This window comes from Phocoena phocoena, chromosome 19 (genome assembly GCF_963924675.1).
Source record: "Phocoena phocoena chromosome 19, mPhoPho1.1, whole genome shotgun sequence".
Lineage (NCBI taxonomy): Eukaryota > Metazoa > Chordata > Mammalia > Artiodactyla > Phocoenidae > Phocoena > Phocoena phocoena.
Genome location: NC_089237.1, coordinates 41,574,288 through 41,588,073, shown reverse-complemented (window position 1 = coordinate 41,588,073; position 13,786 = coordinate 41,574,288). Strand labels below are relative to the sequence as shown.

General features: G+C 46.9%; 1 protein-coding gene across 1 annotated transcript in view; it reads right to left on the bottom strand.

The window, feature by feature from the left end:
• Positions 1-12,907, bottom strand: part of MYO1D (myosin ID) — a 341,349-nt gene extending 328,442 nt beyond the window's left edge. The window contains exon 1 of the mRNA XM_065896475.1: positions 12,813-12,907. Within this exon, the coding sequence (XP_065752547.1) occupies positions 12,813-12,907 (95 nt within the window). The remainder of the gene's footprint in view (positions 1-12,812) is intronic.
• Positions 12,908-13,786: the final 879 nt, after the last annotated feature.

Sequence of the window (13,786 nt, the reverse complement as noted above, 5' to 3'; positions counted from 1 at the left end):
GTAAGAGAACTAGAGATTTACTTCATATTTACATTGTTAGCTTCTTCGTTGTTTTAACCTGCTCAGATCTTTTTAAGTAAGTTTGTTTTAAGGGGGGGGCGGGAGGGGGGGATGAAAAAGGAAGTTAAAGAATTGCTAGTTGATTGCAAAGCAATCCAGAGTAACGAAGACAGAAGCAAAAGAACATATACAGAGCTAGGACACCAGAGATTTTTGCTCCAGTTATAACTGTGCCACTAGACTACTGAAGAATCCTGGGGGAAAAAGTCACATAATTTCTGTGTTCCTAACTTCATGTATCTGTACATCAGGGAGATAACCTCCAGGTTCCCTTCCGGCATTAAAGTTCTACAACTCAGAGATTTCATCAGGGAACTCATGGCTCAGAATCCTTCTCCTATTGCTTGAAGCATAAAATCAGAAAAAGCAGCTCCCCAAAATCAGCTGTAGCCTATTAGTCATTAATTGAGATTGACTTCAAATCAACAGAACACTGTTTTGGGGCTGCCTCTTCCAAGAAACAGCTCTGTTATATGACAGATCAAGACGGAACTGTATGTGTGTTTACTATCGCTGAACAGCAAGTGTAGAAAGCAACTGCCAACTACTCACTCCACTCACCAAGTTGACGGAAACAAACATTCAGAACAGCCACCAGACCTGGGGAGTTTGGGCAGCTGAACCCAGACACTTACTTAAAAGCACGCTGTCAACCTGAAGCGACTGCAGGATGTGGAAAGCCCTTCAATGCTTTCCAGTGCACTTGAAGCCTGAGCCCTTCGTTCCCAAGGCCCTTTGCAAAGTGTGGTCCTGACTAATGCTCCATCAGTAGCTCCCTCCCTCCCCCTCTAGTGACTCATTCTGCCTGGCCTCAACCAACCTTCCCTATCTGATTTCCCTTCCCCACACCTGCCTCCATGCCCCCCCCACGCAGATTCCTCGACCTTCTGATCTCGCTTAAAGTCAACTTCCTCATAAAACGCCTTCTCTGTGGCATGAACACACACCACTGCCACTTCCCCTGGGAGGGAACCCTGCTCATTCCTTCCTAGCACTTATTACTACCTGTAATTATTCTTTTGTTGTTTACCAGTTTTGTATGTCTCCCCATACATGTCTCCCTCGGTTCTATGGGAGAAGAAACCATGTCTGTCTGGGTTGCCCCTGCAGACCCAGAAAAGAATGAGGACGTTGTGGCTGCCATCATACTTTCAACGACAACTTAAGGACACGAAAAGAATGCTGAGGACACTACATCATCATATCAGAAAACTGTTTACAAAAGTATATCTTGTTTAAGCAGGAAGATTCCAAATTTTTAAATATATACATTTATATATGTACAAAATATTATAAGGAAACGTATCAAGGTATTAATAAGGATGGTATGATTACACTTGGTTTTTTTTTTTTTGGTATGGGAAATCTGGTGACAGAAAAGTAATATACGGTATGCTAAAAGCAGACAACCATAACCACAGGGTGAAGGAAAAGGTGTTGTACGGATGAAGAGTAAAATGTGACTCTCGGGACTTCCCTGTCGGTCCCGGGGTTAAGACTCTGTGTTTCCACTGCAGGGTGCACAAGTTTGATCCCTGGTCGGGGAACTAAGATCCCACATGCGATGCAGAGCAGCCAAACAAAAGGGTGACTATCAAATAATTAAATTGATTTAGTAATCACAACAGAACTAAGAACACTGATTATCTGGATAAGTCATGATACATTTGTTACTATACCGGTCAGTTCACATCCCATATCGCTTCAACAGAACACAGCTGTGGATGACAAACCAGTAGCCTAGGATTGTGGTCCCTAACCCGGCTGCACAGGAGAATCACTGGGCATTCGTGAGGCTTAATAAATCAGAGTCTCTGGGAAGTAGGGCCCTGGGAATCTGGATATTTTAAGAGCTGGGTGATTCTGATACCAAGCCAAACTGGAGAACCACCAGCCGAGGATAAATGAAGTTAAAGAACAGGTTTCTTTTCAGTTACGGTTTCAGATAAACCAGGAACCTAGGAGGCAGAGATGCAAATGGTAACAGATTCTGCCAACAGCTGCCGCCTCCCACGAATCAACAAGCAATCATAAAGCGCATGCAGTGTGGAAAAACCCATGCGGCATGCGCTGGTTTGTTCAACCACACAAATAATTCAAATACCAAGGGCAGGACTCAGTTTTGGACTAGCACTTTGCCTACGGCTCGGAACTCAGCCTTGGCTTCACACACCAGAGCAATCAGTCCCATTTTAAAACCAGGCAGTAGAGGCTCAGAGAACTGAAGTACATTGTTTACGTCATAGGGTACATACAGTAGAGCCACGCTTCAGTTCGGATAACTGAAATATTTCCTTTGCTCATTATATCATACCGCACTGCCACTTTTTAAATCATTTTGGTTAGAAATATTTCTAATTTTGTGTGTGTGTGTGTGTGTGTGTGTGTGTGTGTAGTTGCAAGACTAAAAGCCATCTGGAAAACAAGCACCTAGAACAGTGGTTTTCAAACTGGTTTTTCAATGTGATAGCATTTCTTCTCAAACAAAAAAATTCCTCGGTCATAGATATAGAGAACAAACCAGTGGTTAGGGAAAAGGCGAAGGGCATGATAGTGGTAGGGATTAAGAGAAACTAACCACTCTGTATAAAGTAAATAAGCAACAAGGATATATTGTACAGCACAGGGAAATATAGCCATTATTTTGTAATAACGTTAAGTGGAGTATAATCTATAAAAATACTGAATCACTATGTAGTATACCTGAAACTAGTATAATATTGTAAATCAACTATACTTCATTGAAAAAATAAATTAAAAATAAATTAGCTCATCAAGAAAAAAATTCCTTGGAACCCCAATATGTAGATGCAGAGCTGCTCTGTTGAAAGGAGAGGGGCTGAAGCCCTACTCCACTCCTACCTGGCATCCAAGACGGCTTCTCATGGCCCGGGACACCACAGAATGCAGACTGAAAGAGCACCAATCATATGATCTGAGTCACTGGATTTGCTGTATGAAAGAGTGTCCCTTTAGAGACATTCAACAAAGGATACCAAGTTATACAAAGGCCTCCCGATGCTGGTAAAAATGTAATCTACTTGCTAAGGTAAGCAACAACACGAGATTACAGAACCACTCGAGTAGGTTTCCCCCTTGTTGTATGGATGACAAGCTCCACCTGTCTGAGTTCTACAAGTCTCTGAAGAGAAAAAAGATGTCTATCATTTCACAAGGATCCCAAATATATTTTAGGGCTTTTTTCCTCCCCCAAGAGTAGCTTTATTTTCCTATCTCCCCAAAGACTAGAGTTACAACAGAAAAATCAGATTATTTAAATATACAAAATACAATACATAAAACCCGGAAAATACATAGTTCAGGCAGGAATCAAAGATGTGGGAATATTATGCATTCATTTACTCATTCACTGATAGAAGGGAAAACATTTTGTTCTTAATGCCTGGAAAGAAGCCTTCAGAGATAAAGAAGATAAAGTTGCCCTTGGGACTTAGAGACTACAGGTAGGACACACGTATGAGTTGACAGCACGGGCTGAATGCAATAAAAAAAAAAAAAAAAACTCCTCACAGTGGTACTTCCTGACATCTGAACTACTCTAGAGATGTTCTTTTGAGGATTATTTTTAAAAGGTTTTCTTCTTAATGACAAGTAACATAGGCTAGGATGGCAGAATCAGGCTAAATAACTCAGCCTCAGGATCAAAGGCTATTCTTATAATAAACTTTAAATGACTGAGATGTCCATGAAAGCCCAAACTGAAACATAACTGATTTTAGGGTGATCCAAAGTAAGTGTAAGGTTCTTTTTTTTTTTAATGCAGTTTGACTTTTTAATCTAAATTGACTATGAAATTTTTCTCGACTTTATACCGAACACTAAGCAGTGGTCTGAGACAAAGCCCTTCGGGATCGCCCTGACCCGGCTACGGATGATCCTCTATTGTACAAGTTACTCAAAGCAGACTTTGTGATCAGAGGGGAAAAAATTGTTTGAATTGCTCTTGGTGTTTGCTTCATTGTTTTAGATGAAGCCATTTTTTGACTAATTCATTGGCTTCTAGCGCTTATGGGACCCTGGTGTATGTAAGCGGTAATTTTTTCCCCCAAGTCTTAGTAATATGACTGTGGGTCATAAATGGAGAGGAGGAATGAAAGCAAAGTTGGGTTTGTCTCTTGATGCATTTCCCCATCTATTCCAGAAGGTTTTGTTCTGTTTTGTTTTAATAGAACCTTGAATTGGCCTGTGTACTTTTTGGAAAAAAGCTATGTTCAGCACTAAACAATCTTTTTATTAAAGCAAAATGGCTTTACTAGAATTAATGCTTTAATCTCACTAAAGCGAAATCCATTTCCATACTGTGTGCACCAAGGGGCAGAAACGTGGGGAGAATGAAGACTGTCTCACTGAGACATAAAGTAACTACTCCCCCATGAGCAGCTGTGTCTGGAATGCAAACTGGGGTATCCTCAGGGGTGAGGCTGAGACAAGGAGGAGACGGGAAGGTGGGCAAAGTATCAAAAAGGAACCAGCTGAGGCTCTCAAATCCCTTCTCCATCAATTAAAGTCACTTATCAGAAACCCTTACTTTAAAATGGCCTACTTTCCAACAGTGGACCATTCTATTTCACCGAGAAATGTTGAAAGCCATGATTAGAGTCACAGGCTGGCTCACATATGTCTCTAACTCACAACAGAATGACCATAGTATTCACCACGCAGTCTGGGTGCTGAGTCTTAAAAGTTCTGTAATTAGGCATAAAATAAAGGAAGAAAAAAATTTTTTTTTTCCATTTCCTCTTCTAGGCCCAAAGATAAGCCACAGACTAATTTTTTAATTGAGCCAAGTTTTTCTCTGGCACCCTCCCTCTCTGTCCTCAGAGCCTGCCTCCCCAAGAATAAACTGGGCTCATACTATCTTTGGCCCATCCTTCCCGCCAGAGTTCAGTTCTCCATCCCAGGTCTGCAGTGACAGGCTGCAAAATTATTACTCAGAAATGAAATTCTCAGTCCCTCCTTCTAACTGGCCTCATCAAAGCGTGAGACAGACAGGACCCAGCAAATTTACCCTCATGTACCTGGGCTGCATTAGAAGTATTTGACTTTGGAAGGGGATTCATATCAGCCTGACTCAGTCTCTAGTTGGGAGAATCTGGGGGTAGCATAAGACAGGAATGAACAAAGTGCCGACAATGCGGGGGGGCGGGGGGTAGTGGCGGATATTTTCGAGCAGTGTAAGCTGGCGGGCAGCATGGCCAGCCCACTGGCGGCTGAAAGTGGATGGCGAGAAAGCAAAGGGCTAGGACATCAGGGCCCAGGGGAAAGGGGTGTCTCCCGATGAGAAACTCTCTCTCCTTCCAACAAGGGTCTGCTCACATTCTGCCTCTTCCACAGAGCACTGTCTACCTACTCCCAATCCCATTTTCTCTTTTTCTGAATTCCCTGAGAACTCTAGTACGTAACATATACAACTCTTAATTACCTTGTCATCAGTTCTGTCTTTAAAAAATCTCCTTCACTGGTTCCTTCTCTCTAGGAAGCCCTAAAAATAACTGATTGTCTGCAATATTCATTTTGGTTCAATCATATTCTACTTGAGCTTGATCTATTTATTAAGGTATCTTTTACTCCCAATTAAGCTATCCCGCAAAGAATGACTTTTTATAAAGTAACCCCCACCAAGGTGCCCAGCGTAGTGATGAGCACACAGCAGGAATTCAAGTAGTTGCTAGCTTTAAAGCCAGGAGGTTATATTACAAAGACATAAGGTCTACAGTTAAATAAGGAAATAAGTTAGAGGGTTTTTTTTTTAAAGACTATATTTAAAGTTAATCACCCATCTATAGTGCCTGGAGATCTCAGGCACCAATGCCGCCAACCTTCATGAAAGCAGAGAACACCCTGGAGGGAACAGGGTTATGAGTGTGACAGTCACGGAGACAGGTGGGACCAACAAGGGCACTTGATCCACAGGGCTGCACTGAGAGGGGATGGAGAGGAGAGACAGAGGACCGTCTGTCTGCTGAGCATCTACTATACTATGCTATGGGTACCACGCTAAGTGTTTTACAGGTAGTAGAATTTAATCTTTGCGGTAACACTTCATCTTTACAGAGGAAGAAACCAAGACTCAGGGAGGCTAAGCAACGTGTCTAAGCCCACATGGGTGGTAGTAGTGGACAGAGACAGGATTAAGGTCCAGATCTATTTATCTCCAGTGTTTTTGCTTTCTCCACTACGTAACCCCAACCCCTTCTAGAACACTTTTCATTCCTGCCCCCCAAATGAAGCCAAAACGAATGATTCTGTCTTTGTGAGGAAGGAAGAGGTGAGATTAGCAAGCCCTTCAGGGTCAGGGCAGGGAGGTGAGGCCATTTGGGAAGGATTCAGAAACAGAGTTAACATTAGTTGGGAGGGAATTATGTACCAAGCACCGACCAGGCACTTTTTACACTTCATGTGGTTTCATCCCAATAACCCTAAGAGGCAATCATTTTACATATATAAGGAAAATGAGGCTTAGGTAAGTTAGCTTACCCTAAGGTATCATGCTAAAAAGAGTGAAAGTGAAGCTGGGATTTGAACTTGGCCAGTCAGGACTCGAAGCCTGTGCTCTTTTCACTGCTTTCCGATGCAAGCGTGTGCTCCCCTTTCTTCTTCCCATAAATGACAAAAACTAAAGTTTGGGAAACACCGCCTACTAAGAGATCTGCCCAGTTATTACATAGCAGGTAAACTGAAGGGAGCCTCCATCCCAGAGGAAATAAAACTGTTATCTCAACCAAGGAACTGAAGAGACAAAAAGAGAGAGGCTTGCAATGTATATTTAAAAGCGCTGTTACCCTCTGAACCCATTCCTGAGTCTAGCTGACGTTTTGATAGGCCACGTCAGTGAGGCTCATCACCAGTGGGGCTGGAGCCACTGTTCACAGCAGATCCCACCAGATAGGCTTGGCAGTGCCACACGACCCAATCCAGTCCCAACGGCAACACAGCAAGGGATGCCAGAGTTATCATAGAATGAGGCCAGTCCTTGAGATCCAGTCCTTTTTGCTGAGGTGGCTCAGACTGAGGTGAAAACGTCAGCAAACGGCTCTCCACGTCAGGATAATTCACGACACTGACAGCTTGCGCCAGCCATTTAACAAACACACTTCTATCTACACCAGATCCACCACTTTCGTCTCCAAGTTGAGCAAAAAGTCAAAGCTGCTCTCTTTAAGGAAGAAGAAGAACCCTTCAGAACCTGTGATGAAACACACCAGTAGCAGCTTCTGAGCGCTTGATTCCACCCACATCTGGCTCTGTTTGGGAGCTAAATTCAGCAGAAGTCTCCAGGGTCAACAAATGACCCCGAATAAAAATAGTCTTGGAAATCTGTCACGGAGTAGGAAAGGAAACAAGACGGCTGGGCGATTCACTCCAAATGGCAGCTCCGAAACCCCAACTCTCATTTTTTTGTCCCAATATGAAGCCAATGTGCAAAACAGGCCCAGAGCAAACTGTCCTTTTCCGAAGGCCTCTAAAAGTGGTTGCCAAAGAATTTCACATGCAAGCCAAAAAGATTTAGTGTGCCATTCACCTCTCCTATGAATCTAACTACAGCTCCTTTGAAGGAGAGCCCTGAACCAATCACAGATTGACATGTGCCTGAGGACCACCAGGGTACCTAAGGTTTTTGCCCCAGGAAGCAAGAGGGACCCTCTGTCCTATCGAATTTTCCAGATGATCAAAGAGCTGCAGAAAGAGTACAGAGGTTGTGTGGCGAGTAAGAGAGCGAGAGCGAGCGAGCGCCTGTTCACTGCTTTTCTACGAATTCTGCAGCTCATGGCTCCTGCCCGCCCCCCACACACACTGAAGTTGTATTAAATTAAGTACAATATTTTGAGGTGATTGTATGCTTTTTTTAAGTTAAGAATCCCATGGGCTGAAGAACAGTCAGCCCACATTTGACGGCTTAGTTCACTCATTGTAGTTTTTTATTCTAATTTTTTTTTTAGTTTTTGGCCACGCCGCGTGCCTTGTGGGATCTTAGTTCCCTGACCAGGGATCAAACCCAGGCCCGCGGCAGCGAAATCGCGGAGTCCTAACCACTGGACCACCAGGGGAGTCCCAGTTCATTCACTTTAAGATGTATTGAACACATAGCTGCCCAATTCTGGAGCATGACAGAAAATGCAGAAGGGCTAGCGGTGGGTTTGCTTCACAGCCACTCACTTGTGCTTGCCCTTCCAAAGCCGTGTATCTAATCTGACATTCATAATTTGTACTCTTTTTCTCAGAGGTGGTTCCCCCCTCCCCAATTGTAATGAATTTCAAAGGACCACACAACCTGGATCCACCTCTGGACAGGCTCTCTGGCTTTGGGGAATCTCACAATTTGGTGGGAATGCAGACACGCAGAGAAAACAACATAGCATGATAAATCCTAACAGTTATGATCAAGTGCCCATATATCTTGGGAGCACAGGTGAGGGTATGGTTAACCCTTGCCTTGGAGGTTTGGGAAAGACTTTTCAGAACTGGTCTCGCAGGACAAGGAAGAGTCTGACAGGCAGGGATGAGGGTAGAGAGTAGGGGGAGGACATTCCAGGGCATTCCAGGGAGTGAGAACAGCTGAGGCCAGTGGTTCTCAACTGGGGACAATTTTGCCCCTCCCCCAGGGGACATTTGGCAACATCTGGAAATATTTTTGGTTGTCATATGGGAGGGGAGTGGTGCTCCTGGCATCTGGTGGGTAGAGGCCAGGGATGCTGCTAAACATCTGACAACACACAGGGCAGCCCGCCCCCCAGCAAAGCATGACCCAGTCCCACTTTCAACAGCACCAAGATTGAGGAAAGCCTGGTCTAAGCAAAGGTACAAAAGGAACACTGTGTTAGGTTAAAGGTGAGAAGTTGCCTGGAGCTTCGGTAAACACAGTGCTTCAAATCACTGCTTTTATGGAAGAGAAAAACCGGTACGAAAAGAGGACAAATTAAATTTCCAAAGAACCAAGACACCAGGCTGAGCAGATGCCTTATTCTCAAAACAGGAACCACCACCAACAAAAGTAGAAACTGGAAGCCTAAAGTGGGTTTCCTCGACCTGTGACATGAAAAGCACATGTCTCAGGCCACTGTCCTCAGGAAGAGCAGCCCGCATTCCTCCTTCCTCGAGGATGGCTAAGTGGCGAGTGAGGGCACAGTGAGGACCAGATGTTCCGCGTGGCTGCACCAGGCGGGTCTCTCACTGCGAGGCAGGGTGCAGCAGGGCTGATGTGAATTTTGTTAGAACTCAAGTCCAGGAATGGCCCAAGGCACGAGAAAAGGAACCAAAGGCTCTAAAAGGGAAGCGGCTAGGAAGAAAGCAGACCGTGGTGGGGATGCCGAGGTCGGGCCTTCAAGTGGCCATGCGGGGGTTTGGCGGGAACCAGGCCTGACCACGAAGGCTGGAGGTGCTCGTGCAGGCATCTGACTCCTGGATCGGACGCTTGGAAGTGGAGTGCGGAGCTTACCACCATCACCACAACCACCGACACCTGTGCCTCCACCAAAAGGAAAAGCAAATAAATAGAACAAATCTCCCTTAGCAAGAGACTCCTAGGAGGGAGAAAAGGCGGCCCTCAAGATACCAGCAGTTTCTGGTATAAGCGTAAAATACAAACTGAGACTCCTTCTCAGATATGCTAACTCACACTAATGCACATCATTGAGTCTTGCCCCATCCAGACCCTCAGGCACAGACACATGCCTACATCAATTTTAAAAAATAATAACAGTAAGGGGAAAGTGACATTGATTGTAGCAGATGTCTAAAAATAAAGCTTTTATCCAAGAGAGGAAAAGAAAGCCAGACTAGTAGCAAAATAAGAAGATAATTCTAAATGGAAAATGACACAAAAGCTTAAAAAAAAAAAAGTAACCAAAACATTCCTTTTTTTCTCTCTCTATAAACAATGTCACAGTGGGTGCTACTGTAGGGAAAATTAAAATTTGGTTTGGATGACACAGACCCATGAAACTGTAGCTATAAGTGCCTAAATGCATGTCACAGACCATAAATGAAGGAAAGGGGCCTTGCAGAAGAGCCAGATAGACAGCAGGGGACAGGACATTCCAGACGGGAGCGAGAGGAGAAGCCGCAGCTTGGGGAAGGCAGGAATGATGGAGCACGTGCGCACATACCCACTGTGAGATGAAATACACTCAAATTTCGCCTCTATACAACCATAAATATACACCCCATATGGACCAACCACCCATATTCCGGGGGATGAAAACATTACATGACATAATAGCACCTGGATCTACAGTGACATAATAGCACCTTCTGCAGAGGGACACAGATATCCAAGGGTCCACACGAGCCTTACAGTAAGGCTCATACAGCTAAAACACTGGAACAGTCTGGAGGAACAACAGGCTGATAGGAAATTCCTGCTTTCCACCTGGGTCATCAGGATTTACAGCTGGGGAGGAGGCAAGGGCACTGCTACCCTTTACGGCTCCTGGGAACCAACCCCTCCCAACTTATAAATAAACCATGAACAATCACTGAACCCGTGCGCTGAGACTTGCAGCCAGTTCGCAGACTGGTCGAGTACACACACAGGTGAGACACATACAACATCCGAATCTTGATGGACCAGGTGACTGGGAATAAAGGTAGACCTAGAAACCTGGGCATTAGCCAAGCGTCATACTGATGAGAGCCAGCGATTCTTTCCACAACTCCCCAACACCCACTCCTTCCCCTCCGGACAACTTATTCACGAACACCCAAGAGTCGGCTTTTAAGCTCCACTCCTCTGCTTGGCCACTTTATCCACCTGGAACGTTCTCCACCTACACAGATCCTACCCATCCTCTGCAACTCCTCTCAACCCCTCCTCTCCTCTAGATGGTGTTTCTGAGCCACCCTAAGGCATCCCTCCCTCTGCTAAACTTCCAGAACAATTAGGTTGTACAATTACTTGGCAAAGAATCATCTAAGCTCTATAAAGCTTAACTTTTCTGTTGTTTTTCCTGACCTATTATTTAAGTGGATAAAAATTTTCACCTTGCTCCCTGTCTTCATAAACATGCCATGTCTTTGAGAGGTAAGGACACATCTGATGGTTCTTTGGACCCTCCCACCTTACCTCCTAAAGTACCCTGCATAATGCAGAATTGCAAAATTCTCTCCTGTGCAAAGTTCTCTTCTGAGCTAAGTTAGGCTCACATTAATAATCTTTCTTAAGAGTCAAGCCTCACAAGACTTTGCAACCAATGATATGTGAAAGCAAAAAAAGAATGTAAGGGCAGAAAAATCTTGGAGATCATTATTTTACAAATTAGGAAACTCAGACACACGGACTGGCTCAAAGTCCTTTGTGGTAGGTGGGTGTAGAACTCCGGTCTGTGCCTCTGCTCCTTACTCTGGGACATAATGAAGCCTGGCTAAGAGCAGATGCAGCCTATGGGGACTGTAATTTTGAAGATTAAAAAAGTTTTTAAAATTCTTAAAGTTAACAGGGGAGGGCTTCCCTGGTGGCCCAGTGGTTGAGAGTCCGCCTGCTGATGCAGCAGACGCGGGTTCGTGCCCCAGTCCGGGAAGATCCCACATGCCCTGGAGCCGCTGGGCCCGTGCGCCATGGCCGCTGAGCCTGTGCGTCCGGAGCCTGTGCTCCTCAACGGGAGAGGCCGCAACAGTGAGAGGCCCGCGTAAAAAAAAAAAAAAAAGTTAACAGGGGAATTCATACTGAGAAGTGGGATTAGTTAAGCACCCAAACCGAGATTAAGATTTTCACTTTTAAATTTATGGAGCGATATTTAAAACCTACAAGAAATGGAGTCAGAACTTCCAGGAAACACCTCCCCCCCCAACTCAGTTATTTTGAAACTCCATTTACTGTAATGTTTTCTTTAAAAAAAAGTCAAACTACTTTAAAGCTCTGCTTACATATTACTCTATCAGGAGTGAAATAATCCCATGTAGAAGCCTTTCTAAAACAAACTCGTCCTGGAAGCCCATCCCGGGGCGTTGAGCTGTGACTACATTCTCAAGGATGTCAGTAACACAAGGGTTCCATCCACAACTCCTTGAAAAAACTGAAACCATGAATGCCTTGTCAAATTCAGACAGTTTATCTTGGCACTGGCGAGCAGAGCAGTCTCTTCGATGTCTGGAAACGCGTCTAATTACGTTCAGAGAGTAACTAAAAAATAGCCAGTGTCCCGGAACAGACAGCTCAGGGATCACTCCATAGCGTCCTGAATGACGCGATGGAACCACGCCAGGAAAAACTAAAAAAAGAAGACGAAAGCGAAAAAAGAAAAGAACCAAGTGTGAAACCGCGATGAGACCCTAGCCTCTCTCCAAAATAACCCTCCAGTCTTCCCTGAGCCTTGCGGCCGCCACGACTCTCCCGAAAGTTTTTATTTCCCTCTACTCTTGTTTCCATTAGGTCACCCGGCCCGCCCACAGTACTTACCTGGGGCAGCGCACTAGCTGCCTGGCCCCAAGCGCTGCCTCCCCCCGACACCCCCCTCCCCCGTCCGGACAGCACCCAAGGACACCCCCTCTCTGGAAGGCGCAGTCCTGGAGCTCGGCACGCCCCTTCCACTCCAATGCGGCCGCACCCCAGGGCGTCCCCTCTCGGGAAAGCTCAACCATCGAGCTCAGAGGACCCCGGACACCCCCAATCCGGCCACACTCCATCCCTCGCGCTCGGTGCACCCCCTACACCCCCAATCCGGCCGCACCGCAAGGGCGCCCCCTCTCGGGAAAGCGCAGGCTCGCGGCATTGCGCACGGCCGCTCCGCCCTCACCTGAGCCGAAGGTTGGCCATGAACTCGGGCATGGAGACGGTGTCCATCAGCACGAAGTCCGCCTTCCCGAACTCCAGGCTCTCCTGCTCCGCCATGGCGCCGGCGCACGGGCTCAGGTGGGCGCGGACGGGTTCAGGTGGGCGCGCTCGGGCGGCGGGGGCGCGCGGCGAGCTCGGGCGGGGTCGGGGCGGGGCGCGGGGAAGGGGGCGCCGCGGCGGCTCGGCGGGACGGAGGCCGCCCCGCTGCTCCTCGGCGCGCTCTCGTCCGGCGCGGCTCACCCGGCAGTTTCCGCTTTTCCCGCGGCGGCTGCCCGGCGCTGTGGGGGAAGAGACAACGAGACGGAGACGGCGGCGGTTGGTCCCGCCTCTGGCCTTGTCTGGCCCCGGCCCCGCGGCTGCCCGCCCCACCCGCCCCGGCCTCTCCGCCCCGCCCCGCCCCCCCCGGCCGAGGAGCCGCCCCCGCGGCGAAGGCCACCACCTCCTCACCTGGGCGGCGCGCACGCGCGGGGCGGCCGGCGGGGGCGCGCTCTGGGCCGGGCGGAGGCGGATGGGTGGCAGCGCCCTCTGGGGACAGGCGCTGGGAGTTCAGGGGGGCGGTGCCGAGGCGTGCGAACGTAGGAGGTGGGTGGAATCAAGTTTCCAGGATTGCCGCCTCCGCCCGGGCTTGGTATATGCCAACAAAGTTACGAAAGTGTCTTGTGGAGCTTCTCGCGTGGATAATTCATTACGATTCCGTCACCCTGCTGCGAAGCCCTCTCCTGCTCTTCTGCTCACATCCTCTCCGTCCTTAAAATGATGGTTCACACTCAGACTGAGAGAGAGTAATAATAATTAACACGTTGTGGGTACCAAAAGTGCCCAGAGCTTTTATAAGAGCCTTAGAGAACTTAAGTAACTTGCGCACGGCTACCTAAGTAGTGGGGAAGCTGCAATTTCATCCAGGTCATTTGACTTATGAGCCCCAGCGTTTAGCCA